At 47.1% G+C, this 27,058-nt stretch overlaps 1 protein-coding gene across 3 annotated transcripts in view; it reads right to left on the minus strand.

The window, feature by feature from the left end:
* The window catches only part of BLK (BLK proto-oncogene, Src family tyrosine kinase), a 39,677-nt gene extending 12,990 nt beyond the window's left edge, over positions 1-26,687 (minus strand). For 2 of the 3 annotated variants that reach the window (XM_084513285.1, XM_084513286.1), the window contains exons 1-6: positions 26,114-26,687; positions 10,941-11,043; positions 8,482-8,530; positions 2,169-2,262; positions 1,212-1,310; positions 340-443 (exon numbers count right to left, since the gene is read on the minus strand). In XM_084513285.1, coding sequence (XP_084369411.1) covers positions 340-443; positions 1,212-1,310; positions 2,169-2,262; positions 8,482-8,530; positions 10,941-11,042 — 448 coding nt within the window. In that variant the 5' untranslated portion in view covers position 11,043; positions 26,114-26,687. Of the gene's footprint in view, positions 1-339; positions 444-1,211; positions 1,311-2,168; positions 2,263-8,481; positions 8,531-10,940; positions 11,044-18,295; positions 18,424-26,113 lie in introns of those variants that run through there. The other variant, XM_084513287.1, reaches the window with a different exon arrangement.
* Between the last annotated feature and the right edge of the window lie 371 nt (positions 26,688-27,058).

Genomic DNA, 27,058 nt, shown 5'->3' on the forward strand with positions numbered 1-27,058 from the left:
CGGGGAAAAAGGGAAAAGAAACCCCCTACACATTGTTTTGGAAACTATTTGCTGCTCATCTGTGTTCCTGTATCTCTGCCACGAGCTGCGGTGACAGGAGCCACCCTCACCACAGCCTGAACTACATGTACAGGCGGCATCATGAGAAAATCTTTGCTGTCAGAGTTCCCACCTCACTTCTACAGCCCTGCCGAGCCTGGCAAACATGATTTTGCCCAGCTGGGTCCAGGAAGCTGCACGCAAACACTGGCACAGCTGAACCCTGCAGCTCAGGTCTGAAAAGTTCTCCCAGCCGTGGCAATGCCCAGGAGCTCCACTTGCTCTGCAGATCTCACTCACCTTTGCTGGTCTCACTCTCTCTGACAAGGAACGAGCCAACTTTGTTACCAGAAGACAACAGCAGCCGTTCAGCATCTTTTCTGCTCAGAGTTTTAAAATACCACCTGGGAGACAGAGGAGGGAAAATTATGGTTGAACGGGAAAAGCTCTAGAAAAAAAAAATCTTTCCAGTTCTTTTTTTTTCCATTTTTTCTTTTTACCATCACACTCTGAAACTGAGGGTTATTTTTATCAGAAAACAGCTTTTTATCTGCTGGAAAGTGGTAGTAACAAGCTGTTTTTGATAGATTAACACCAGATTTCTATCACTTTGGGCTTATCAATTCAGGCAGAGAAGAGAGCAGAGTTTGCTCAGTTCCCCATATGAGTGATGCAAGCCCAGCCAGAGCATGGTCCCTGAGGCACTCTTGGACCCACAGCTCACCTGGTAAATGAGGAAGCCCAAGAAAATTATATTTGGAGCAGACACACGGGCTGGAGTCTGAGCATTGTGTGCCCACAGCCACTAAAAAAACACCTTTGGATACAAAGAACATTTATGTCTCGACCAAGTTCCTGCTTGCTGTGAAATACTTGCTGAATTCAGTGATGGTTGGGTTCCTGCAAAAGGAGATTGGAAAGAGGGATCCCAAGAGAAGTCAGCAGGTCTGCTCCTTTATAACTGAATGCCATCAAGGAGGATAAAACATGGGATAAAATCCTTCTTCTGCTTGTATAATAAGCATGAAACCCCCTTGGGACTCAAATCTTTCTTTGCAGGGTGCCAGATATGAGGCCTGCACCTCGGTTAACACAACAACCAGTGACAGGATGGTGTTTCAGAAAGGAAAGCTCTGCATCAGTGTTCACCCCTCATAAGCTTATGCACTTACTTTTCTTCTTCCAAGCTGTCCACTTGTGCGACGAAGTTGCTGGGGATGTAGCCTTTCTTCCCGGTGCTGAGGGATTTTGCTAGCCACCACTCCCCCTCGCTAAAAAAAAATAAAATATGAGTGTCCAGAGGAGGTTTCTCAACAAGCTAAGGGTGCAAGGTCAACATAGTTTCTGGGGTTTCATGCATTGCTAGGAGGACAGTGCTAATTAGATAAAACGTTAATTTTATTCTACAGGTCCCTCTCAATCTCCTAGGACCACCGCTCGGCTGAAGGTTGGTGAGAAAGACAACATTTGGTCTTTCGGGGATTTATGGAGGTGACAGCCTCTTTGTATTGATGCAGAAGAAGCACAGCCCCAAACCTCTGCTGAGAACCCCATGAGAGAAGGGGAATCTGGGTCTTTGTGGGTTTATTTTGCCTCTTGTTTCAGGGTATGGAGGCTCCACCATTCTGCTCCTTCCATTATCTGCCAGACACCGTGTCACCCGTGGAGGCCACCTCAGAGGGCAGCCAAGGATGGAGCAGCCCTCCAAGGCCAAGTGGGACCAAAGCTCACCCCTGCCCAGTTCTGGACTGGGCAGATGGACCGTCAGCCTCTTTTCTCGTGAGTTTTACAAGATGAAATGAAACCATTCACCTCTCTGGCTTGATTCTGTCCTTTCCCCAGAATACGCCCAACCCACATCCTTTGCAAAAGCACGATCAGCACAAAATATGAAACAGGCTAAGTTAAGCTGCTGCTTATGCTACTTCTGAGCCCATACACACTGACAATGAGGAAGGTCCCAGTAGCAGCCAGGTGTGGACACTACCTGACCCCAAATTATCTGTGACCCAAGGGAAGTGGGAAGTGTCACCTTCCCCGTCCCTAAATTTGTGTCTGACCCCAAGTTTCCCCCTCTTTCCCAGCCTGATCATGCTCCTTGAACCCCTTTCTTCTAGCAGCTCCCTTACTTGGAGAGGACTTGGAGTTTCTCCCCCTTGACCAGCTCCAGGTCCCGGTCACTTGAGGCAGCAAAGTCGTACAGCGCAATCACAATGACGTTTTCTAAAGAGAAAAAAAAAGAAGCAGCACATTGAATCCAGCTTGTTTCTGGGGGATAATGCACACTCAGGTGTATCGTGGGGCATTTCACCCCCCCCGGGTCTCCCAAAAGCCAAGCTTTCTGCCAACCCAGCTTTCCTGCCAACCACAGCTCCTGCTCGGGGACTAGCACTGATTCACCGAAGTGTTTCCTGTGTGTGTATTTTTAAAGCACTCCAGATCCCCATATCCACAAAACCCTGAGTGTCAACAATGAGAAAATGTTTGTGTGGAATAAGAAGGGTCATAAATCATCCATCGGTGTTTGGCCTCGGTTTTACAGGACGGGAAATGAAAACTGCTGTGGCAACGCTTCCCAGGGTGGCTCTGGGAGTTGGCTCAACAAGAGGAGGTTTTCTTGACTGAAGGAGGTACGGAGACATCTCAGTTCCTGTTAGAGGAGCCCACTGCTAGGGCCTAGCTCTGCCTCCAGATGCTCTGGGCTCAGCCTGTATCTTGCCATCCCTTTCACGTGCTGTTCCCTGCAGATGTGACACCACATGGAAGCTGTGCTGCTGTTTTCAACTTCAGCGCCCAGCTGCTTTTTGGCTCAGCTGTGATTCCCAGGGGAGCAGGATGCAGGATCTCCTTCCCCGACACAAATGCATTTTTGATTTCCTCTCTCCAGACCTCAGACCTGATGCTCTGTGTCTCCCATTTCTCCTGCAACCCAGCTGGACCGAGGCTGTGAGCAGATTTAAGTCCCCATCCCCTACCCTAACACCTTACTTTGACTCCATCCATGTCTGCCCAGCCTAAAATTTGGCACAGCAAAACAAATGTATGCACTGTATTACACACAAACCATGCTGTGCATGGCAAAAGCAGCCACTGGGTACACATGTGAAGGGCAGATCTCTGTGGCTGGAGGCTCGGGGAGCTGAATTGCTACGTTTGCATGCCTGGGTTGTGCCAGTGCTGCTCGCGGAGAGGTTGTGCAACCATCCACGTGTGCTCGGCGTGCTTGCAGCCGCTGAAGCGAAACGAGCAGATATTTTGGGGCAGATCAAAGCCTATGAAGAGGATTGGCACGCAAACACAAGCACTGAACTAACACACAGCAGAAAAGGAAAAAGGAAAAAGGAAAAAGGAAAAAGGAAAAAGGAAAAAGGAAAAAGGAAAAAGGAAAAAGGAAAAAGGAAAAAGGAAAAAGGAAAGGAAAGGAAAGGAAAGGAAAGGAAAGGAAAGGAAAGGAAAGGAAAGGAAAGGAAAGGAAAGGAAAGGAAAGGAAAGGAAAGGAAAGGAAAGGAAAGGAAAGGAAAGGAAAGGAAAGGAAAGGAAAGGAAAGGAAAAAAGGAAAGGAAAAGAAAAAAGGAAAGGAAAAAAAAGGAAAAAAAGAAAAAGAGAAAAAGGAAAAGAAAAAGGAAAAGGAAAAGGAAAAGGAAAAGGAGAAGGAAAAGGAAAAGGAAAAGGAAAAGGAAAAGGAAAAGGAAAAGGAAAAGGAAAAGGAAAAGGAAAAGGAAAAGAAAAAAAAAAAGAAAAAAAAAGAAAAAGAAAAAGAAAAAGAAAAAGAAAAAGAAAAAGAAAAAGAAAAAGAAAAAGAAAAAGAAAAAGAAAAAGAAAAAGAAAAAGAAAAAGAAAAAGAAAAAGAAAAAAAAAGAAAAAGAGGAGATCTGTGGAAAGCCTTTAGCTTGTATGCAGCCTAATTAATGCACCAAGAGCCATGGAGGGTCTATATATAGCATTTTTCAAAACAGACTGTCAAGCCACAGTCTCTGTGTGACCTTTTCAAATAATGCCACCAGCAAGAGAGCCAGACTGGCCCTTTGTCATCGCAAGATAACGTGTCTCTGGGGCAACTTGGGTTCTGTGTCCGTGCAGACTGGCTGCTGCTCTGCTGGTGATTTATTGGTGAGGAGGGATGAGAAGGGGTCAGCATGAGAGGGGAGAGGAGGAAAGGAACAGGGCTCTGTAAGCCAAAGCCACAAGCAGCTCACATCAGGCTTGCAAGGAGGAACTTGGGGATGCAAGAGAAGTTTCAGCAGAGCCTCACTCTGTGCTACGTGTGGGGAAAAGGATGGTTGGCCACAAGGGAGAATGCTTTGAAGTCTTAAAATAGCTTGCACGGATGGGGGCTTCCCCTTGAGGGATCTCAAGGCATGAGCAGTGCCTCCATCTCTCGCTGCCTCCTTGACAAGGCGGGTGTTATAGCACAGCTTCTCTGACACGAGAGGTTTCTGGGCATGTGCCTGCTGCTAGGTGTCCCCAGCCAGCGTGCTTGTGCATGCACACTGTCCAGCTCCTCTTGAAAGTGAAAAAAAACAGCAGCTTCACTTTTGCATTAAAAAATAGAAGCAAATGGGTAGACATGGTCAAGCATTGAGTGGCTGTGTGCTCAAAAAAAAAATAGAGAAAGAAAAAGAAACAGAAAAAAAAAAAAACACAGAAAGATAAAGAGAGAAAGAGAAAGAAACAGAGAAAGATAAAGAAATAGAGAAAGAAATAGAGAAAGAAAAAGAGAAAGAAAAAAAAAAACAGAAAGATAAAGAAATAGAGAAAGAAAAAGGAAATGAAAAAAAGGAAAAGGGAAAAGGGAAAAGGGAAAAGGGAAAAGGAAAAGGAAAAGGAAAAGGAAAAGGAAAAGGAAAAGGAAAAGGAAAAGGAAAAGGAAAAGGAAAAGGAAAAGGAAAAGGAAAAGGAAAAGGAAAAGGAAAAGGAAAAGGAAAAGGAAAAGAAATTTGGGTCTTGAAACAACTGCCATAAATACTAATAAACAGAACCAAAATGAACCAAAAAAAAATAAAAAAGAAGAAATGGAATAAAAAGAGTAAAATTTGCAAGGACAAAAAGGTTTTCTATGCCGAAAAAATAATATGACTCCTTCTTATCCCCCTCTCAACATTCATTTGAGAAACACTGCATGCTTAAGTGAGCCAGAAGAAAAGCGCTCCCTCTGCTTCAGCCAGCAGGACTTGCCGTCTCATGATGAAAGAGGCTCTCTCCCTCCCTCCCTCAGCCTGTCACCCCGCTGAGAAACAGCCTCGATAATACTTTTTTGGCCCATTTGGTCAGGTTAGGTCATGAGCGGCTCCGCGCGGCAGCAGGCTGCTGGGCGCGAGTGCTTTGGAGATAGAGCTAGCAGCCCGGGGACTTTGATGGCGAGCCAAAACACATCTTGGCTCAGAGCTGCTGTCAGGAAAGCGAGATACCAGCTCAGTTTGCGTAGGCTGAGTGCCAGTTTGATGGCTTAATGGAAAGGGTTCAAGCAGGCTTCCCACCACTGTCCCGTCATGAATGGAAAGACTTTGCAACCACCCCACAGTGATGGAGCCATGCGAAGGTTGTGCCAGCATCCCTCCGAGGGCCACGAATTGGTTTAGAGCCGTGCTAGGGTGGTTGTACGGTAAAAGACGACCTGCAGGACATGTGTTGCCCCACTGGCTGCACTCAGCTGTGAGTTAAAGCTGCCAGCAACGGGTCCAGCTTCCCGTTTCAGCAAGGGAAGGGCTGGTTCACCAAGGGAAATGCGTGCCAGGAAAGCGAGACTTCTAAACACGCAGCTGCTGGTGGCATACTAAGGGCAATGCCATTAAGTCCTGTTGGTGAGGATGCAGAAGACTGTGGGATGGGGATATTGCGTTGCCCAGCAGGTCCAGGTCTGATGGCAATGCCCCCTGAGACACCCAGGCTTGAAATGGAAGAGAGATTTCTGCCAGATGTGTTCCTGCCTTGTGCATCCATGTGCCTTGTGTTTTGACACAGTGAATTATTATTTTTTTTCAGATAATTTCTGTTTTCCACATAAGATCATATCTTATGATTGAAACTCAGAACTTTTTTTTTATCAGGAAATGTGAACATTTGGGGTAATTCACTCTCATCTTCCTTCTCTCCCTTGCTTTTGATTTGCAATGCCTATTTTTATATAAAAAATTCTCATTTCTCATTGAAAAGTCAGCCTTTTCAGCAGAAGCATCTCTTCCTTGTTCCAGCTAAATGCACAACCATGTTCCTGACAGCATCCCTTTCAAACTCAAATCCACATTCAGGGAACAACAATAAAAACGACTTAGAGCTTTGATGCTAATCTCGAGGTGCATGAAAAGACACCATTTCCAGAGCACGTTTGGCTCCCACCCTCTGAAAATCCGACCTGTTCACACCGTGGTTAGTCAAAGCAAGTGAGGAGGTTGCAGTTCCTCAATCAGAAGAAATGCCTTCACGTAGGGGCTGATCCTTCACAGAGTGGAGGAAGGATGCAGCACTGAGCTTAAAGGCATCACGAGTGCATAGGGACCCATGGAAAAATGAATGAGAGACTCGCACAGTGGAATAACTCACAAGTGAAGGGTGGATTGGCGATGCTGCCAACACCACGGTTGAGAAGAGAGTTATGCACATCTTGCCTGTTTTTGTGCTCCTTCCATTAAGCCAAGTAATGACAGGAGGAATTAAGCTTTTGTTAACAATAACTAAATAAATTATTTCTGAGACAGCAGCGTGAAAGCTTCAAACTGTGATACAAGTTGCCTAATGCCAAGACCAGAAGAAAAAAAAAAAATAAAAAAAAAAATAGACATAATGAAAGGAGTGCAAAAAAATGCAAAAAGAAAGGAAAGGGGGGAAAGAGGAAAAGGAAAAAGAAAAAAAAAAAAAAAAAGAGGAAAGGAATTTGAGTATTACATCTCAAGCATATATAATCAGTAATTTTGCCTTGAACTGGAAGTGCTCCCATAAGATATAATTTAGCTCTTTGCTTTTTTTTTTAATATGATTGAATAGTCTGGATTTTGTGCTTCTTTTATCAATTCACTTGAATTATCCTCTTTCACCAGAATATCTCAAATGCCTTGCATGGTTCCTATCAGCCCATGCTGCTATATAGAACAGAGGCAGACATAGCATCATTTCTAGAAACTTAGGCACTGGCTGAGAAAAACGAGAAGTTCCCAAACCATCAGTGTGAGTATTCCTCCAAAACTGGAACCAAACCCAACGGACCACGATATTTTTGAGATCTGCAAACGGCTAACGCGGTACTTAAAGCATTTATCATCTTTCCACTTCTGCCTTCTGGCATGAAGCAGAAGTAAAAGACGCCTCCAAAGACAGCTTCTGCTGTGTTTCCAGCCAGAGTGAAAACATTGACAAAAAAAAAAAAAAAGAAAAACTGGTGATGTCTGCTCGGTTGTGGAGGTATGAAAACAAACTAACTTGGCGACGTGCTATGAAAACGATTTTGCCAAAGAAAGCATGGCTTCTGGAAAAGTGGTCCTTGCACAGAGAGGCACACAGATTCATGTGGATAAAGAGCTAAGCCTCACCCAATGCCTGTGTCAGTGCAGGCATAAGGCTGAAAAACACCGAACTGGCTCAAAACAAAACATTTTAGGGTTCCCGTTTTCCCGTTCTGATTTCTGTAAGAAACGTCAAAAGCAGAGGTGTCCACAAGACCGTGAGGGCCAGGTCTGTTCTTCCACCCATCTTACCTGTTTGCCACCCCACTTTTTCCTTTCCTCATGCCCCATCTCCCTTTCTCCTACTCTTTCACCCACACGAGAAACATTTGTGTGTTGCCTACTGCTTTCTTCCAAGCTTCCTCTATTTTTTGCCCTCTCTGATCCTCTCTCTATCTTTAATCTGCAAAACTTCTTTGACACAAATAGCTACAACTGCTGTCAGAGGCCAGGCAGAGGTAGCAAAGGGCTTCCTGCTAAAAGGCAATCATCTACCAAACGCCATCTGTGATTTGCAGATAATTGCAGAGGTGGTTGAAGTCAATAACCGGTCTCCAGGCAGGGGCTCCAAGCATCCTTATTTTATACTTTTCTTTCTTCTCGTTCTCTTTGTAGTCTACCTAGGCTCTCTGATGCCTGCTATTTCCTCTGAAATATTCAGCTGGCTGGATATCGCATCCACAAGTTCCCATGCTGCAGACGGGGCAGCAGACAGAGAAATCTCATGCAGCTGATGCCTCAGATCTTGCTTTGCTCAGCCAGCAAAGGAGTGTATTTCTCTTAATTTCTTTGATGAGTAGGGGAAACTGGCAGCGACAAATATTTAGTGATTTAACTGAATGTTCCGAAACGTACTGATAAACTCCCTGCCTGGCGATGCTGAAAATACAGAAACCGCACGCCTGTGACATGACAGCTCATTCTCAAGACCTGCTGTTGGGGGACCACCACCTTGCAAAACCCCACGGGAAGACGAAAGAAGCTGTAATTGAGCTCAGCATCTTACCTTGTACAGAGGCTTGGTTTAGATGAGGGATGTTGATAAATTGTCTGCCCTTTGATGGAAACAGAAAAAGAAGTTTGTTAGCTTTGCTGTGTTTGCAGGAAGGCCTGCTCTCAGCTTCACAGATGAGTGGGAGTCTGATCCAGAGCCCACTGCAGTCAGTCAACAGGCCCTGCATCTGGCTCCCTGTATGTCGTGATTGTTTTAGCACATTTTGCTGTGATGTGTTCATAGCTGGCTTCACTGTCGGCTTGAATAAACCTTGGCTCCCCTCTGAATAAAAACGTAAATCTGCTACCCACTCATTTTGAGCCTGGTCTGTCTAACTCTGATTTCAGCTCTAGGATCAATGGGGGATGAGATCTGAATGGCCCCATTGAGAAACAACAGTCGCAATATTATTCAAAGCAGAAAAGCTGGGGCGTTCTTTGCCGTGGTTGCCCTATGGCTCGCAGAACACCCTTTCCTCAGGGACACGTTCATAAAAAGAGGCAGTGATTCAACTAGAAAATTAATCAGCAGCAAGGTACCCCACATTTGAAACGTTGACCTGGTCCCTAGTTTCTTTTTGGCCCAGCCCCTTGGAATGATTTAGGGTTAGTTTGGCCAGAGACCACTCCTAATCAGCAGCTGGGGTGCAACCACCTTGCTTTGGAGGCTGGGACTTTAGAAGTATGGAAATGCCCCGGTGGGCTCTGTTGGCCTTTACCCATCTTTAGACTTGTGATCAGTCCCAGGTACAGTGCCTAATGATTGAAGTGGGTCTGAGACCACTGCCAGGGATATTTATATGTGTGCAAAAGGGGTGAACTACACACACTGAATTAAAAAATATTTAGTGCTTCCTGTCCGCCTTACCCTTTGGATCCCACTTAGCAGCACTGTAGGGAGGGAGAGCTGCTCAGCCACTGCCCTTTATAATTTAACTGAAAGAAATATGGACTTTCCCTGACATGTGGGAGCTTAGTGCTCGTGGCAAAAAAACGAGTGTCAGAAGGTGATTGATGATCCTGCATTTGCACTGATAGCAGCTTCCCTCCAGTGAACTGGGAAGAAGGGAATTTAGGAAAAGAACATCCTCTTGGTCAAAGTGACATTTTCTGTCATGAAAACTGAACTTCATCATGATGGGAGAACTCAGAACTGAAACCAAAGGAGTAAAAAAACCCCACCATCTGTCATCAAAATCAATGATAGACATCCTCCCCCCTCACCCTCCCTTTCTCAGAGCTCAAGACCTGAGATGGTTTTCAGGCTTTCACATGCCCATTGCAGATAGAGTTTCTCTTGTGCTGGCTGCAGTGCTGACAAGGACAGGGAAAGAGAAAATATTTTCATGCCCTCTGTACAGCAACAAGCATCTAGATTATCTCTTTTCCCATGTTTATATACAGAGTTTATTATTTGAGATCCCCTAAATGCCTGTGTCCGTGCACGCACAGGCTGTATGAATCCAAAGGGAGCAGCAGGTGCTCAGCATTTCTGATTCTCACAGATTAGCTGTAGACCCTCTTTTTGAGCCTGTTGTCCGCCCTGATGGTAAAGTTTCCATTGTGGTTTGCAACTTTGAATCTTAGCGTGAATCTGACCCATCTTCGTGCCATTTGCAGATCAGCAAGACGAGCCTGGTTTGCAGAGTGCTGAAGGCAGCAGCCCTGTCTGAGATATGGGGCCAGCTTGGAGGATCACAGTGGCACACAGGGCTGATGAAGGCCCGTGGAGAGGTCCCTGGTGGAGCAGGCTGTCCCCCTGCACCCATGGGTTCCACATGGAGCAGATCTCCACGCTGCAGCCCCCCCATGGGTGGAGGAGCCCCCGGTGGAGCAGGTGGATGTGGCCTGGAGGAGGCTGCGGCCCATGGAGAACCCCCGCAAGAGCAGGCCTCGGGCCGGAGCTGCAGCCCGTGAAGAGGAGCCCACACAGGAGCAGGGGGTCTGGGGGTGCTGCCGCCCATGGGGGACCTGTGCTGGGGCAGTTTGGGACTGGGGGATGGACCTCAGTCCCCGTTCCCCCATTCCCCTGCGCCGCTCGGGGGGAGGAGGGAGAAGAATGTAGTTTTAGAGGGAAGGTGTTTTTAGTTTGCTTTCAGTTTCTCAGTGCCCTAGACTGTTAGTAATAGACAATAAATTACATTAATCTCCCTATGCTGTGTCTGTTTTGCCCGTCATGATAATTGCTAAGTGATCTCCCCATCCTTATCTCAACCCTTTTCATCATGTTTTCTCCCCTTTTTGCTTTGAGGAGGTAGAATGAGAGAGCGGTTGTGGTGGAGGTCAGCTGCCCAGCTGGGTAAAACCACCACACCAGCCCAAGCAAATAATAATAATAATAACCACCACACAGCTTTTCAGAGCACCATTGTCACAAACCCACGCAGAAATCTAATTTGTGGCTATAACAGATGTCCGGAAAGAAAATGGCATCCTTGAGGCCCCCAAAAGGTCACAAAACTGCAAACTTACCTTGGGTGGGGCAGGAGGAGGTTTACTCTTGTGTTTTGAATTGCTTCCAGAAGTGCATTTCTCGTTGGACGTCAGCTGGTTTTTGCTCCCAAGCAAGCCCATCCTGCAAGAAAGACCAATAATTATTTTATAATTAAATTGTTCTTGCGGAAAGATGCGGACAGCAAGGGAGAAAACAATCATCTAATCCATGAAGAACAAAGTGGAGAAGATGAAAATGTAGAGCAAAATGGGACAGTGGAAGGGTGAGTCTAATAACATCCCATCTAGAGACCTCCTACTAGCCCAGATCTTGTAAACCCTGTAATTTCTGTTCCCACACAAGCCTGGTCCTTCACACTTTGCAGATGAGTTTCAGATAAAACACAAAAAGGCACAAATGACTTTTCTAGCTGAGTCTCCTCTCCAACACACAGACCCCCAACTGACTTGCTCCACAGCCAGGTGATGCTCCATGAATGCTCTGCAGAAGGCGATGCTGGAGATCCTGGCGGATATCACTGTGCTGAGCTGTTCAGGTGTACCAGTGCCTGTTGAGTGCCACATAGTCCCCAGACCAAGACCAAGCCATAGCCATGCTGTTTAGTGTGGGCCTCCTGTACCTCCTGGATTATGTTTTCCAGGTACAGGTAGGTTGGAAAAAACATATCCCTGGCACCTTAAGGAACACTAGACAAAAATGAATCAAACCCTTTCCATAGACTACCCTCTGGTCCACACTAGGGTTTCTATACTCATTCTTGAGGGCTGGTTTAATTTGCAGCCCTAAAATATAATTTCAGGTCTGGTGAATAATCCAAGCATAATAGTGAGTCTGGGTAGCCAAAATAGCCAAACCACAACAACCTCAGCCTTCTCAGCCCCCTGAAAATGTAGGGAGCAGCTGAAGCCAGCATTACTGAAAAGCTATTGCCATGGATATGTAAGGTATCTACACCATCCAGCACCAAAATCTGCCCCAGCCTCAGCTTTGAACAAAAGGCATAGAAAGATATGGGCTAAATGTTAAAAAAAAAATCCCAAATTGTAAATACTTTTGTCTGATCAAAGACAATTTGGCTCCCGTTCTTTCTAAAACACCTCATGGTCTGCAATGAATATGGAGGACTGGAGGTCCTGGGAATAATGTGGATAGTCAATTCCCCCAAACGTCATGGTAGTCAGAATCCAACAGATTTGTTCAAAAAGACTTCTGGAAAGCAGATTTGTAGGAAAAAAAATAATCCATTTATTATTATTATTATTATTATTATTATTTTTACTTTCAAGCATGTTTCTTATTTCAAAATCTAAGTTTCTAACAGAGACATCCCAATATTTTAAGGTGTCATTTTTTCAAACTGCCTCCTCTCTTCTGCCTAGGCTGAAGTCAGCAAAATGGAAGGATTTATTAAAATGTTTCAGGATAACCCCATATACAAACTTTTCTCCAATGAAAAGCTTTTCAGCATCCATCCTTCTCTCATTTTTTCTCAGACCTGAGTTTTCAGATGGCCCATCCACCTGTACATAGGCCTCAGCATCGCTGTGGGCACGGACTCGGTGCGGTTGGAGGGGAGGTTTGGCCCACTGAGTCAGCCACAGCATTTCCTGCAGCGAGACACATAACTTCAGCAGCCTCTCCTCCTGGTTGTAACCAGATCTTGCTCTGCTTAGATCTGGTTGTCATGCAATGGCTCATGTGTTGTGAAGTGAGCTTTTCCTTCCCTTCCACTTTGCAAACCGCTGGAAGATGTCTGTGTGCATTTCTGCACACAGCATTTCTGATTCTGAATGGTGTTTTTTAGCAGGATAATAAATTAGGGTGGCTCAAGTTCCCTTTTCACCTAGGGAACTGCAAAGGATTGTTTCAAGTCAAGGATGGGTGTGAGGGAAAGGTTCTGCACCCAGAGGTGGTCGGGCACTGGGACAGGCTCCCCAGGGCAGTGGTCACAGCACTGAGCTGCTGGACTTAAAGAAGCATTTGGACAACACTCTCAGACACAGGGTCTGGTTTTGGGTGCTGCTGTGTGGAGCCAGGAGCTGGACACAATGGTCCTTGGGGGTTCATTTCAACTCAGGACCTTCTGTGATTCATGTGGTCCAAGATTCTGTTGGACATGGATCTGTGGTCCTTGTTACTATTTCTCCGGAGCATCTCAGGGTCCTTGGGATACTCTGGTCCCGAATGGGAAATGCAGACATGGCAATTGGCATCTTTTCTATGGACTTAGGGGATGTGAGATATAGCATAAGTCTGCAATAGGCTTCAAATGCCGGTCATGTTGACCCGATTATTTTATAAGAGAATTGATGGACCGTCTGCAGAATGGTGACTGCACATTTTGGGGTCTTGAGTCACTCTCAAGGATGACTCTATCATCCTTGGCATGTGAGGGCAAGGAGAAACATCAACTACAGCAGGTCCAACCAGGTGTTGAACGGGCTTATGGCCATCCCAGCTCCTCTGGCAGGGTTAGAGGGAAGCAGGGACCTCCAGATCTCCACACGATGTATCTGTGTCCAAGGGAGCACCAGGGACACCTTGGTGTCCCACCACACTAAGACTGGAAACACTTCTCTGCAAACACCTCTCTGCGTGTTCACATAAACCGAGCTTTCTCCACATATGCAAGTGCAAAGCGACTCCGGACATGTCAGTGCAAGGCAACAAAGCGAAGCAAACAACATGTCCCAGCTCAGGCGGGAAATGGAACCAGCAAGAACTCTCCTGCAAAGGTCACCTGCTCCCACCCACGCCTTCATCTCCACAGCACACAGGCTTTAGCACTGCTCTAGGTATTTATGATCCCTATGAAATCCAGCATTCATGCTCTCCACGCCTTCAGCAGCCAGTGCAACCGTCCTTCATGCCAGCAGGTCTTAGACAAAACCCTAAAATAATGCTGCAGACAAATGCTGAATGGTGCAGCACGCTTCTGGTAAGCTACCAACCCACTGCTGGCAATGTTTTCTTTTTTAAAAAAAATATTATTATTTTTTTTTTTTTAAAAAGATGGCTGAGATGAATGCGCATTGTTCACAGTGTTTCTGCTTTAGATTATTGGTTTTTAAATCAGAATCACAAAAATAGATTTGAGAAAAGTAACCGATAGGTCTCACAGTCTATTTTTTCCTCACAGTGGAAAAGAGCGCCGGTAAGAAAACAGTAACTCAGAAAAGCATAAAAATATCCTTTCATCAATTTACTACTTTGCCCATCTAAAAATGTTTATTTTTAATGACTGAAAGCGGGGAAACCCTTCTTTCGAATATAATCTGTGAGTATAGATAAGAAAAATGTGGTTTTGTTCATCACATCAATAATATTTAACCAAAATGTTCTCCATGTGTTCATTCCTTTTTAGACTCATTTTCTCAAGTTTACTCAAGTTCAAAATCAAGAAAATATATTTTAATAATGTATATTTTGAAGGCAACTAGAAATCGTAATGGAACAAAGACAGCTGAGGCAATGCAAAAATTTCCGGATGTTTGAAAAGTTTTAGCAAAAAAGAGTCTGGTTTGGATGCCAGTAAGTTTTGGGTAAAAATAATTTCTGCAGAAGTTTTTCTGAGAGAGTCTAAAGATTTTTGGCTGAGAAAGTCAGCAGAAATGAGGACGGTGAGCTCTGCGTAACGTACAGCTCCAAACATGTGTGGGGCACACACGCAGGTCACAGACACAGGGGTTACTTGTATAGGACCTCCAAAAACTTCTGTGTGCCCTGGAGAACCAAAGGCAATTTCGGTTGTCTTCAGAGGTGATATTTTCGTTAGTGAGAGCTGGATGAGATGGATGCAAGCACAGATGTTCCTGCAGCAATGGTCCAACGGAGGAGTCTTCTGAAGATCCCACCACATGGCCCTGCGCAAGCAATATTTCTACTGATATTTGGAGAAGGATGTAAGTTTTATCGTTCACCCATCTCTGAAAGGGGTTGGAGAAGTTGCACCAGAGGAGCAAACCACCAAGCTGTGCCTGCAACCCCCACGAGACCCAGGACACGAGTCTTTGCTGACCACAGCATTTGGTGGGCGGCCTTGTGTCAATGCTTGTCCCATTTTGAGTGCTCGGGGGAGCTAAAGCAAAGAGGATGGTGTCAGATTGGTGCTGCTGGACGCACTTAGGCTTTATGTTGTAGCAAATCAGAGAGCAGGATGGAGGTACCTGTGCTAAGCCAGGCGCTGCAAGCATGAGCTTATTTCCCCATCTCCTCTTTACGGTAAGCAACCCTGCATCACGGGCATGCCGTCGACTGCGGTTGGCTGCTTTTCACTGCCCAAGCAAGAGAGCTCCAAATTGCTGCTGATGTGAAGGCTGTAATGCCTTCTGCACCAGGGATGTGGATGACACACATGAACGGCCTTGGGATCGCATGGGTGGGCGTGGGGGAAAAACGAGGCAGAACCTAGCAGAAAAGCAGAAGTCGCGGCTCTTCATTTGCCTCACCCCCATGAAAGTGTGCCATGGAAAAAGAGCTTAAGGCTTGAGTAAGCCAATAGTGTTTCGCTGTGAGGGCAGCTCCAAAAACCCCCAAGACCAGAGGAAGCACAAAATCACCCCTTTTCCATTCAAATGCTAGGGTGGATCCAGCAGGGTTTTCATAGTTGACCAATATTAGATATTTCTCCTCATTTTAAAACTTACGAATATCTTTCTTAAGAAAAAGCATTTTAATAGAAATAGCATTAAAAACAAAACAAAACAAAACCAACCAAACAAAAAAACCCCACCATATTCTGAAAATGCAGACCGTTATGTTTTAAATGCTGAAGCTTTTTCATGTGTGTCTTCCCCTTACCCGAAAGAATTACTGAAATCAATTCACTTTGGATACAATAACCTAATAATGCCAGATTTGCAATTTTACATCAGTGAGGAGCAAAAAAAAGTCCAGTTGAAAGATTTCCCCCAGGTCTAGGCACATCCCAGATGCATTAAATTCTCCAGAAGCTTTCTTCTCCCTCAACAAAATATTTCATTACATTTCCAAGCCAGGCACCCTTGGGTTGTGTTGCAAGACAGAACCAGAGAATTACTGAAGAACTTGATTAGATCAGCAGTGAAGAAGACATCCCTACCTAAGCATTTTCTTCTGTTTTCCAGTTTTGCTGGGTTTTGGCCGAGTTCTTTTTAATTTCATTTTTAAGTCTGTGAATGATTAGCGGCTTCGTTGCTAGGAGGTGGTTAGAAGGCAGAAATGAACAAGAAATGTGCTGTGCTATAAACAGCAACAGCCCTGCAGAAGATCTGTCTCAGGCAGAAGGTGGAGAGTGAGGCCACTGTCCTCTAGAAGGGCACAGCAGGTAAAGTCCCCTTGGACAACCCTTCCTGCAAGAAGGAGGGCATGAAGACCTCCTGCAATGCACACAGTGCTGGTCTCCTGCTGACAGCACGGTGACCCTTATGGCCCAAAACTGCTGCTCACAAGAAGTGACCAGGCTGTGCATGGAGGAATTAGAGCAATGAAGTCCCTGTGAAGAGCTGGAGAGAATCACGGAATTATTAGGAATGGAGAAGCCCTCCAAGATCATCTGGTCCAACCATCCCCCTTCCACCAGTGTCACCCACTAAACCACGTCCCTGAGCACCACGTCCAACCTTTCCTTGAACACCCCCACCATGGAGCCAGAGGCATCATTGCTTTTGCTGGGAGGTGAAGCAGGTGGCTGTCTTATGTGTTTCATCCTAACAAAATTGCTGAAAAACTGGGAATTTCACAGAGCTGTAGGGGTTGGAAGGGACCTTAAGAGATGACGGGGTCCAACTTCCCTGCCAAAGCAGGTTCCCTGGAGCAGGTAAAAATTTCCTATTGGCAATGCTCAAACCCCATCCAGATCGTGGTCCTTGTTGGATAAAGATAACAGGCTGAATTTCTGCTTGCATTTGGCCCTGTTTCAATAAGCCCAGTGGCTGATTTGGGGATCTCTTCTTGCTGCAATCAACGCCTAGCCAGCTTGTTGTTTCCACCACAATTTAGGTCTGCCGTGCTTTCCAGCTGCAGCAGGTGAATCCTAAGCAAATAAACCCAGCAGAAAACCTGGCTATTTGGGGTCTGTCTGAGAAGCCGAGACCCTGTGGGAGAAGGCTGAGCGAGGCTGGGGGTGGTGTGTGACTGCGCTGATTTCCAGGCTCCTGAGCTTAAGCAGATGCAAAAAAAAAAGTTTCTTGACAGGGAAGAAAAAAAAAAAAAAAAAAAAAAAAAGATAATAAAAGCTTCTTGCTCTTGGTAGAAGTAGAACGCAGCTGCAGGCTGCCAAAGTGGTCATCTGCTAATCAAAACATCTGTCTGGAGGAAAAATTGCTGCTTACATTGAGCATCGCGCCCCGCTGGAGCTTGGCAGATGCTTGGCAGAGCTGCGAGAGGCTGAGGGCCAGGACACGGAGCCAGGGCTGGGGGTCCCGGGGGTGTGGGAGCAGGCTGCTGGGTCAGGAGGACAGAATTCCTGCCCCAGCTCCTCCGAAGGTGCTGCTCCACAAGCTGTGCCCCAAACTTGTTAATGAGCTATGGGCAAGATGGAGCACAGGAAAGGGAGATCCACTCCACAAACCACCCCTAGGTGAGCTCTGAGCCCTGTGGGAGTGGGCACAGGCTGTGCTCGCTTGGCCAAATTCTGAAATGCTCTGTTTTAAAGAGTTTTGTAGCCACATCATGTCGGCCTGGCCCTCACAGCCGTGGGGACATGGGCAGGTGGATGGGGTGTCCCTCCACACCTCCACGTTTGGTCAGCCACGTTCCTGCCCCTGGAAAGGCCCTTCCTGGGGGTTATTCCCCTGGGGACAAGGGGAATAATTGAGATTAGTTCCCTGCAGAAAGGGAAGCTGCCTTTTCCTAGCAAGAGGGCTTTGCAGGATCCATCAGCCCCCTGGGTCAGGTCTCAGCACCCTCCTGCCACCCTCAGATAAGGCAAAGGGACAGAGGGAAGGGGGCACATCTCCAGCTCCCCACCTGAGCTGCTTGGAAAGCCGTGTTGGAGCTGGCTGCTGGGCACAGAGCCCTTCCCCTACACACCCCGGCAGCACCCAGCTCCAACCAGCCTTCCCCATGCACACACCTCGCTCTTTTCCCCCTCAGGTGGGCAAGGGAGGATGGAAAAAACAGGGCATGCACATCTGGCACGCATTTCTCCTCTCTTTTTGCAGCAAACCAAGGGATCAGCATCCCTACAAACCATCCCCTGGGGCTCGGTCTCATCAGCCTCTCGGGACTGCTCCCATCTTCTCTTTACCCCACAGATCTCAGGGGAGGGAAGCAGAGCAGGGGGCACCACATGAGGAGGGGATGGGGAAGAGGAAGGAGGTAGAGAAAAGCCTGCTGGGCTTCTCCCCACACTCAGGGGGATGCGCACAGGGGTGGGGTGACCCCTACTTGCCTGCTTGCCACGCAGCCGCTCCTGGAGGCGCGATCCAAGGAGGGACGAAGCACGGGTCCGACCCATGGCAGATGCTCCATGGGGCTGGGAGCGGTGGCAGAACTTCTCTGTGAGAGACCCCCGGCTCACACCACGTCCACACCATCCATGGGACCGGTGGTTTCGAGTCTTACGCCCCCCCAGGATGCCAGAGCAGCCTGGTTTTGTAGATGGTTTTTAATGGGCTTTCTTTTTTTAATCGCGCCTCTGTGTCAGAACCGGCTCCTCGCTTCCCCCCAAGGATTCCTTGCTCTATTTTGAATATCGGCATGATCCATCGGGGAGGGGGGGGGGGCAAGCTGCACTTCCCAGACAACCTGGCCAATGAAAACAGCACTGAGAGAGGCGAGAAACCCAGAGAGAACCCAGACACAAAACCCAGCAAAACCCACAGGCTATTAGCAGCTGTCATTAAAATCAGCTGCGATGGCTGTGGATGGGTTGTTTCCACTAGGCAAACCACCAAATTCGGAGAAACGGCTGAACAAACTGGCTTTGCAGCGATCTTTTCTTGTTGTGATGAGAAGAAAAATACTAATAAAGGTCTTTTCAGATGAAATGTGTTTTGTTCCAGAGAGCCCTGACCCCCTACGAACCTACTGAGTCATGTCACCAAGGATGCGGTGTGCTCTGATGAACGAAGACCTGGACAGGGAGACTCTGAGGAAGTTACTTTCTCATTCTGCCTCAGCATGTTCAGTAGGGAGACTAAAACGTGTCTGCCTTAGGAGGTAAATGATGTATCAGAAGCAAGATTTGTTTCTACACACTCCCGAGGCTTCCCGTAGGGAGCATTTTCCATGCATTTTGTGGAGCAGACCTGCTGGGTCGCCATTTATTGTCCTCCAGCCGTCGCAAGGACCCCCCCAAAACCTCTGTGGGTAATACCACGAGGTGGTTTCTGCAGCAGGGAGGGAAGGGACACTGGGTCTCAGCACCCCTGAGGCTTTCAGTCCGTGCCTCGGCTGCGCTCGCTGGGACAGATGAAGGCAAGGAGACATCCGCCGAGTGCGGCGCACGGCCCAGAGGCCGCCCACGTGCTGGTGGTGTTGTTTACAAAGAAAAGGCTTCGTGGGGCTGCTTGAAGCCCAGGTCAAGGCAGAGGATGTTTAATAGCTTTCAAACCAGGGTGGCTGAAGACACGATGCTGTGTGAGCAGGGAAGGTGCCCCGCAATGCGGGTGCCGATGCTCGTGGGCATCGCCAAGGCTCCTGGCAGAGGGAGAAAGCCCTGTGGAGGGCTGTGAGTCTGTGGGACAACAATCTGGGCCCTAAGTAGGACTCTGCAAGTGCCTTGTTGGCCTTGGGGTCATGCCATGCCTCTTATCCTACAGCTGGCAGAGCCCAGGGCCATCCTGGGGGCTCCCTGAGGACAACCAGGACAGACACCCACCCCTCTGCCCCTCCGGCAGGTGTGCTGCAGAATCAGGCCTGCTCTTTGCATACCAAGGACATACAGAAATGAGGAAGCCCTTGCAGATTTGTTAAACCTCTTCCTCCCCAGCTTGCATTTTGCTGTCTCCGCTCTCCTCCAGCTAAGGGCCGGGGAGGGAGGACAGAGCTGGAGGAGGTCAGGTTGGGGCTGGGGAGGGAGAGGGCAGATTTAGGGTTAGCTGGAGCGCTTTGAGCTGTAGGGCAGGGCTTCATCCTCCGGCAGAGAGTGCATCTGAAATACCTGAGTGCTCTCTGCTAAGTGAGCTTCACTTCCTATTCCTACAAAAAAGGGAAGTTGCTTTTTTAGAAAGCTGCTTGCCATCCACCGCAGAGGTAGGAAGGAGGAGCCACCACGAGGTGCAGCAAAGGCTTAGAAATAAGGCTGCCGAGTCATCTTGGGAAACAGGGCGCCAGCACGGCAGCTCCAGACAGAAACCTGCTTCTGATTTGAGACACGTTCCCGGTTCTGACAGTGGGGAAACCCAGCAGCTGCAGCCAGGCTGCTGCACAGACCCTTCCAGGGAGGGCAGCAGTTAGAGCAGCTCAGAAGTGAGGAGTTTATTTAAACAGGTTAGATAATGTGCAATCTACCTACTGCATCCCAGGGAGGTTTTTAGGACCTAGCCCTTCATCCCTGTGCCTCCTCTTTTGCCTCCAGACTGGGAATCTCCCAGCCATGAGACCAGACCCAGAGCGGAGAAGCCCAGGCAGTGAATGCCCTCCTGCAATCAGTCTGCTCAGAAATCATGAAGCACCAGCCCACGGGTGTCCTTTAAAAGAAGCCAGAGGGAAGTCACCGCAAAAGCAGGAGAAAAAAGGGCACTGAAAAGAGAGGAAGTCTCGTACGCAGCTCCCGGGTCACTCCAGATGGGCTCCACCTGCCCCCAGCTTCCCCTGCCCGGAGGTGCAAGCTGTCATCAACCCTGCTCCAGCAGGGGCTGGCTGGCAGTGGTCCCACCTCGCTGCCACGTGTCGGTCTCCAGATGTTCTCCAGGAGCTTTGCAGGGTGCAATCCCACAGCTGGCTCATCTCTGCTACCTGCTACAAATCCCCCGTAAGCTGTGCACCGAGCCCAAAAGTCCAGCCCATGGGGAAAACGCCCAAAGAAAGATCTCTAGGAGCAACCACACCTCTGGACGTGGAGAGGGTCCAAAAAATGCTGCCAGCTCCCTCTGGATGACCCAAAACCCAATGGATTGGCCACCTGGCCATATCCCCACACCAGTGGCCCACTGCACAGCCTCCTTCTGCAGCAGAGCCCACTCCCACCACATTTACACTCCCTTTACACTGAACCCAATAAAAGTGTTCCCGTTAAGGCGACTACTGCAGAAAGGACTTTGGCTTCGATCTGAAGCCACCCAGAGGGATGAAGGCACCTCCACTTTCCACTTGGCCCCAGGGGCTGCTTCTTACACCCCTACAGTGCAAACTGGGTGGCTCATTCCCTCCAGACCTTGCTCTCATGGCCTGCTCATGATTTTTCCCCTCCCATTAACAATGAGCATCCTAATTTACCATCTGAACCTCCCAGCTGCCATTCCTCTGGCAGATTAAAAGCTAATTTAGAGCACTGGAGTGCTGCTGGAGGAGGATGCTGACACATGGTAACCAACCCTCCAGCCTCCATTTTGACCACTGGGGCTTTCTGAGCTCCAAGGCAGCATCTCTGCGAGTAAAATAGTGTCAGGTCTCCATCTCTCCCCCCTTGAAATAAGGTGGCTGCATCCAAACTCCTAGCTAGGGCTTTGCAGGGCTCTCCCTTGTTCAGCTACTGGTGTTTATTGCTGAATCTGGTGGGTTAGCCCAAGGGATGGGGAAGAAAATGCAGCAGTGGCTTTGTTTGAGGTTTACTGTGTGGTATTCTACTGATAGGAACGTGCTCTCCTCCACAATCCTCCCTGCCAAGCTTCCTCCACACCATGCCTCTTCTTGCTACTTGCAGCAGTTAAAGCCCTGCCTTGCTGGTATTTTCATCAAATGCTGGAAAAAGAGTATTTTCTGACGCAAGCTTACTCTAGTAATGTCTCAAACAGCTGTGGTCTTCCTCCTGTGAGTCTCAAGTGCTGAAGGCTGAATACGTAAGAGGCAACTGGGAAAAAACTCTGTGATAAAAGTCAAGGTAAAGATTTTATATCAATTTTTCTATTTGCTTAGTATGACCTTGTTTCTCATTCCTTCCATCGCATGTTGCTGATGACGCTGTGATTTTTCCATAGACCACTTAACCTGCATTCGAAGCCCATTTGTCGAGAATCACGCACCCGTTTTGAGATGTTCTGCCCCTAATTTTCTCGTTTCCAAGCCATTCACTGTGAGCAGTTAAACACGTAAACACGGATGCCATTGTGGCTTGCATCTTGGGCAGGCACCAAGCTGATCTCAGCTAAGTCCTGCAACACCTCGGTTCCTCTGCCCGTGGCATTTTGTCAGGATTTTCCTTTTTCCCACCACAGGCTACACTGAGAAGAGGGACACCCTCCTGTGAGGCCACCTGGTGTAATCTGATGGTCCTTCACCACTTGCCACCTTAGCCTGGGGAAGAACAGAGCTCTGAGAAAAGAGGAGGCTTTGACCTTCTGCGGACGAGGAGATATTTGCAATGTGGTAAATGAGGACCTCGGTGACTCGGATGCAGGGTCAATTGCCTCATTTGCCTCTTGGCCATAATGCAAATGGCACCAAGAGTTTGTTCACCCCAGCTTCCTCCACCCAGAGTTGCGTTTCAACCATCGGTAAGGCAACCCAGATGTCCCAGACAAATTAATAATTTTTCACTCTTCTCCTCTTACTGGGTAGCAAAGGACTCATTTGTAAACCCCATGTGTTTTCTATTTCTGCTCTGTCTCCTACGTGCCTGACATGCAGGACACAAGGAGTCCTGCACGCTGCTTTTTGATCAGCAACAGATTTCCCACTTCCCAGACGAGCAGAAGTCATCTGTGAGATCCAGTCAAGTTCAACGAATTATTTCATAAGTAAATAAAAGCTTGTCGGGGAGGAAATCATCAGAGAGGTTTTTAAGAGCACATTTCACTTTGGAAAAAAAGCAAGTTTTACAGAGTCACAGAAATGTGGGGCTGACCCTCAGAAGGTCATCTATCTGCTTGGTGGACCTACATTTTTCTGGGAGACAACCTAACTGGTGCTTGCTGATGGAAATTCCCACTGTTCCCCAGTCTGCCCCAGCTCTTCAAGATCTATAGCCTTAAAACGACTTCTTAATGACTGGCACTTTTTAATGATCAGCACGAATTTCCTTACTGAAAGACCTACAACTCCTTGTCCTGCCGATGGTGAACACAAAGTTTATCCCCTCCTTTTTGTTTGCAGGGGCACCAGCAAATCAAGCAGCGCTACTTCTTGCAAAAATTCCCCATTGACCACGCTGTCCGCACCTTTGCTCAGCTGTGTCCTTCTTCTTTAGGCCCTTTGAAATGGGGTTTGGGAGCTTGAATAGGCAAACCCGCAATGTTTTCCGAGTTAAAACTGACCGACATTAACAAAGGCAAAATTACTCTGTAAAACCCCAGAAACATTGTTCTCCAGCTCAGTTGCAACATTTTCTTGGAAGCAATTATAATTATAAGTCTATTTTTTATTTCAACACAAGGAGCTGCTCTCTTTGGGGGTTGGTTTTTTTTTTAGAGGGGAGAGGGGGAATTTTTTTGGCTGGACAGTGAAATGAGTTCAAGTGGCGTTAGCAGTGATGTGGAAGACAGAGAGACCTCTGAGAAGCACAGGGCTTGTTGAATATGAAATGCTAGAGGCCTGGTTTATGTTCCTGGTTTATAAGTTGCACTTTAACATTTATTTTTAAACCAAAACCATGACCTGTATATCCTGTTTCATATAGGGATGTACTTTCTTTTGAGTTTCATGGTGACATCTGATGGTGCAGCCAATTCTTCCACAAGCAGTGGGACTCTGAGGCTGTAATCTGTTGCCAAGACCTCTGAAAAGGGAGAATTGCATCCAATTTTATCCCCTCTGCTACCTCTAATCTCTGCTGCTTGCAGTGCGGTACGGATCTAACGAGAAAGCTGAATTGCAGCACATTAAATGAATCAGTGAGTGGAAACTTTGGGGTTGCCCATGGCTCCAGCAGGATTTAGCCCCGGGGCTCTTGCAAAATTGTTGCCCATGATTGAACCCCGTGGGTCTGCAGGAAACGATTGACTACAGGGGAGCTCACCCACATGGAGTCAACGCTTGGTTGCCTCCTTGAGTCTCATCAAGCATGAAAAAGCAGCGAGGAAACTCCCTTTTTACCATAGAATGGAAAGACTGATAGTAAGGAAGGAAGACAAATAATGATGAAGTAACAGTATGCCCAAAAGCTCCTACTCTGCCCAACATGGTGCCATCACTCCTGTGAAATCCACAGGGACATGTTTCCAGATGACAACGGGGTATCGCTGGTGAAAAATGCCTCATTTCCAAAAGTCCCCTCTGCACTTGAAGGCAGCCTCAATACCTGCTTGGACTTTGATGTGCCCATAAAGGTTTCAAGGAGAATTACAGGCTGAAAAGTCAGTCAAGAGGAAAATCACAAAGCAAAAATAAGAGGGCTGATCTCCTTGTCTGAACTGGATGTATGGCCCAAATTCTGTAGAAGTAGGATGCCTTTATTATTATTATTTAATGCTCAGCTTGAGATATCATGGGCTTACTTAGCAGGGGCTGAAGAGCATCCCACCTCAACTGAGAGCACTAGAGCCCAGGGTAGGAATGCATACAACAGCACCCCATGTTCTATTAGGAGAATATGGAAAGTCATTATAAAAACAGAAAGAAAAAAAAAAAAAAAAGTAATAGTAACACCGCAGAATTTTCACTTAAATATGTCTTGTGTCTTTTCTCCTCCATCAGAAAATTCGGCTTTTTGCCTGTAACACCCAAGGTGTAGCAATAGCTCTATTTTTGCAGAACAAAACAAGAACAGGCTGATTTTTATTTATTTTTTAACAGATTCTTGTGCATCGGCATAATGATAGTGCTGCAGGAGGTCTAGGAGAAAATACAAACTGTGGTCAAAAGATAACAAGTTCAGCAGCCCTCAAAAGTTACTTAAAACTTGAGATAATGACTACTGGAGTATATTAATGAGGATGCCTTCACTGTCCTGTAGCTGTCCTTTTTTCTCTTTAATTTCTAGCCAGCTTCTCTTCTCCATCTCACACTAGATCTGGGACCACGTGTGAGTGCCATGTGTAGCACTGTCAGCAATATCGCTGTGGACCATGTACGCACAATGTCCTGACCCTACATTTTCAGGGATCTGTAATAAATTCAATTTCACGGCAGCCTTACGAGATAGGAAACAAAAGCCCCCGTTTCACCAGGGAGGCAACTAAAGTGCCACAAAAAGCATCGACTTGACAGGCATCACTGGCCACGATGCCCTGATGCAAAACGCCCCATGACACTGCAACTGCTCTTCCCCCCCAGAGATCACACAGCCAGCAAGGTGGCTTCTGAAAGATCCAGGCTCCAAATCATGGCACTAGGGAAAAATTTGAGCCTGGCCTAGATTATAACTGAGAGTGAAAGTTATGGAGGTTTGAGTAAGTTCTGCCTTTGTGGGGATGGAAAGTGACCAGGGGGAGAAGCATTGAGCCTGTCCTTCCTATAACCCCTTTTGGGGTTCTCCAGCTTGCCAGAAGCTTTGTCCACATTAGGCTTCTGTTGGTTTTCCCAGCTTAACTGGAGGAGCTTGTGAAAGCAGAATTATTATCTCCGAGGAGAAAAATATCTCCAAAATGATCCAACCCATCTGTGGGGCAAAACAAAGCAAAGATCTGCAGTCCCAAATGTGCTTCTTGGCAGAAGGCAAATTAAAGGCTCAACCCTTCTCTGCACCGTACGCAGCACCCAGCGGTTCAATTCAGCAGCCACCGCCTGGAGCCTGAACATCCAAACTTCCACCTCCCTTTGCTGTTTAGAGGGCTTTGATCCACTTTTATGTTTTTGGTTTCTTTTGAAGAGAAGGAGTTTGATCAGTGCCCAAGAGAGAACATGCCAGGTCAGCTTCTCACTTAGAGCAGCAGTCCCACTTCAGAGGGTGCCCAGATTTCAGAAGATACACCCTGCCAGCAAGAAAGAAAGAAATGCACCCTGTCCTGATCCATGGCAGCAGCACGGCCAATTCCCTTCAATATCTTTGAGGGATTAATCACCACTGATGGCTAGACAATAACCAGATGCCTAGACAATAACCAGAGATGGACCCAATCTTGGGTGCTCTAAGTTCATTCACTCAGTGAAGAGGAAGGCGATAAAAAAAGCAGCAGGAATGAAGTAAAGTTTTTGAATTTGAAAAAAAAAAAAAAGTGTTTTCTCTTACCTGGTGATTCCTTTGTTCGGATTAAACCATAGCCCACTCGATCCTAGTTGTCCACCAGAGTTAAAGAATCCCTTGCAGGGTGCGTACTTAAGAACATAAGCTCCCCTTGATAAGTTTTAATCCTTAAAGCACATAGAAAGAGAAACCCTAATTCTTCATGGCGTTGTCAGTTGACTGCTGTTAGTGGTTTCCTGTCGACAACAGCTGAATGACAAATCGAACTAGTTTGTTACACTTATAGCAATTAAAGGGCTGGTAGTGTAACCACACGGCTCCTTTAGTGCTGACGTTGGAACAGTGGCTACCTTAGAAGAACTGTTATCCACAAAGGCTCGGCAGGCTGTAAAAAGCACTGTCCTTCTTCAGCTGATGCTCCGGACCACTCTCTTTCAGGCTGGTGTGAAGGCACCCATGAAGCCTCAGGGTACAAACGCTGGTTTGCAAAGGGGAGGAGAAATACGGGTCCTGAGTTTTCTAGATTGGCCCGTTCACAGCTAAGAGTGCGCTGGGCCAATGGCAGGGATGGAGATATTTATTGCATGCGCTTAACCTTTGGGAGAGTTTATCTCCAGTCAGGTTCTAGTCTGAGCAGTTTCCCCTTTTGTAATCATCTAGGTTACGGTGCCGTAATCTTACTCACTTTCCATTTGAGGTTCTGCTTCTGCTTACAATCTCATCTGAAAGAGAGTGGTCGTGTTTGTCCTCAGAGCTGTTTGCGTCTCAGCCAGCTGATGTCATTAGGGCATGGAAGAAGAGATGCAGGAGACAGATGACAGCACATCCTGTTATCTCTTTATCGCTTCTATGTAAGATCTCGTACGATCTGCCTTCCCTGTATTTTTTGCTGTTAGCAGCTTGCTATATTGCAAAAAGTTTTTGCCCATCCAGTGCTGATCTGGAGCTGCGGTGGGCAGGGATCTGCTCAGGTCACACCACGCTGGGGTG

The sequence above is a fragment of the Aythya ferina genome (genome assembly GCF_964211825.1).
Source record: "Aythya ferina genome assembly, chromosome: 3".
NCBI classification, from domain to species: Eukaryota; Metazoa; Chordata; class Aves; order Anseriformes; family Anatidae; genus Aythya; species Aythya ferina.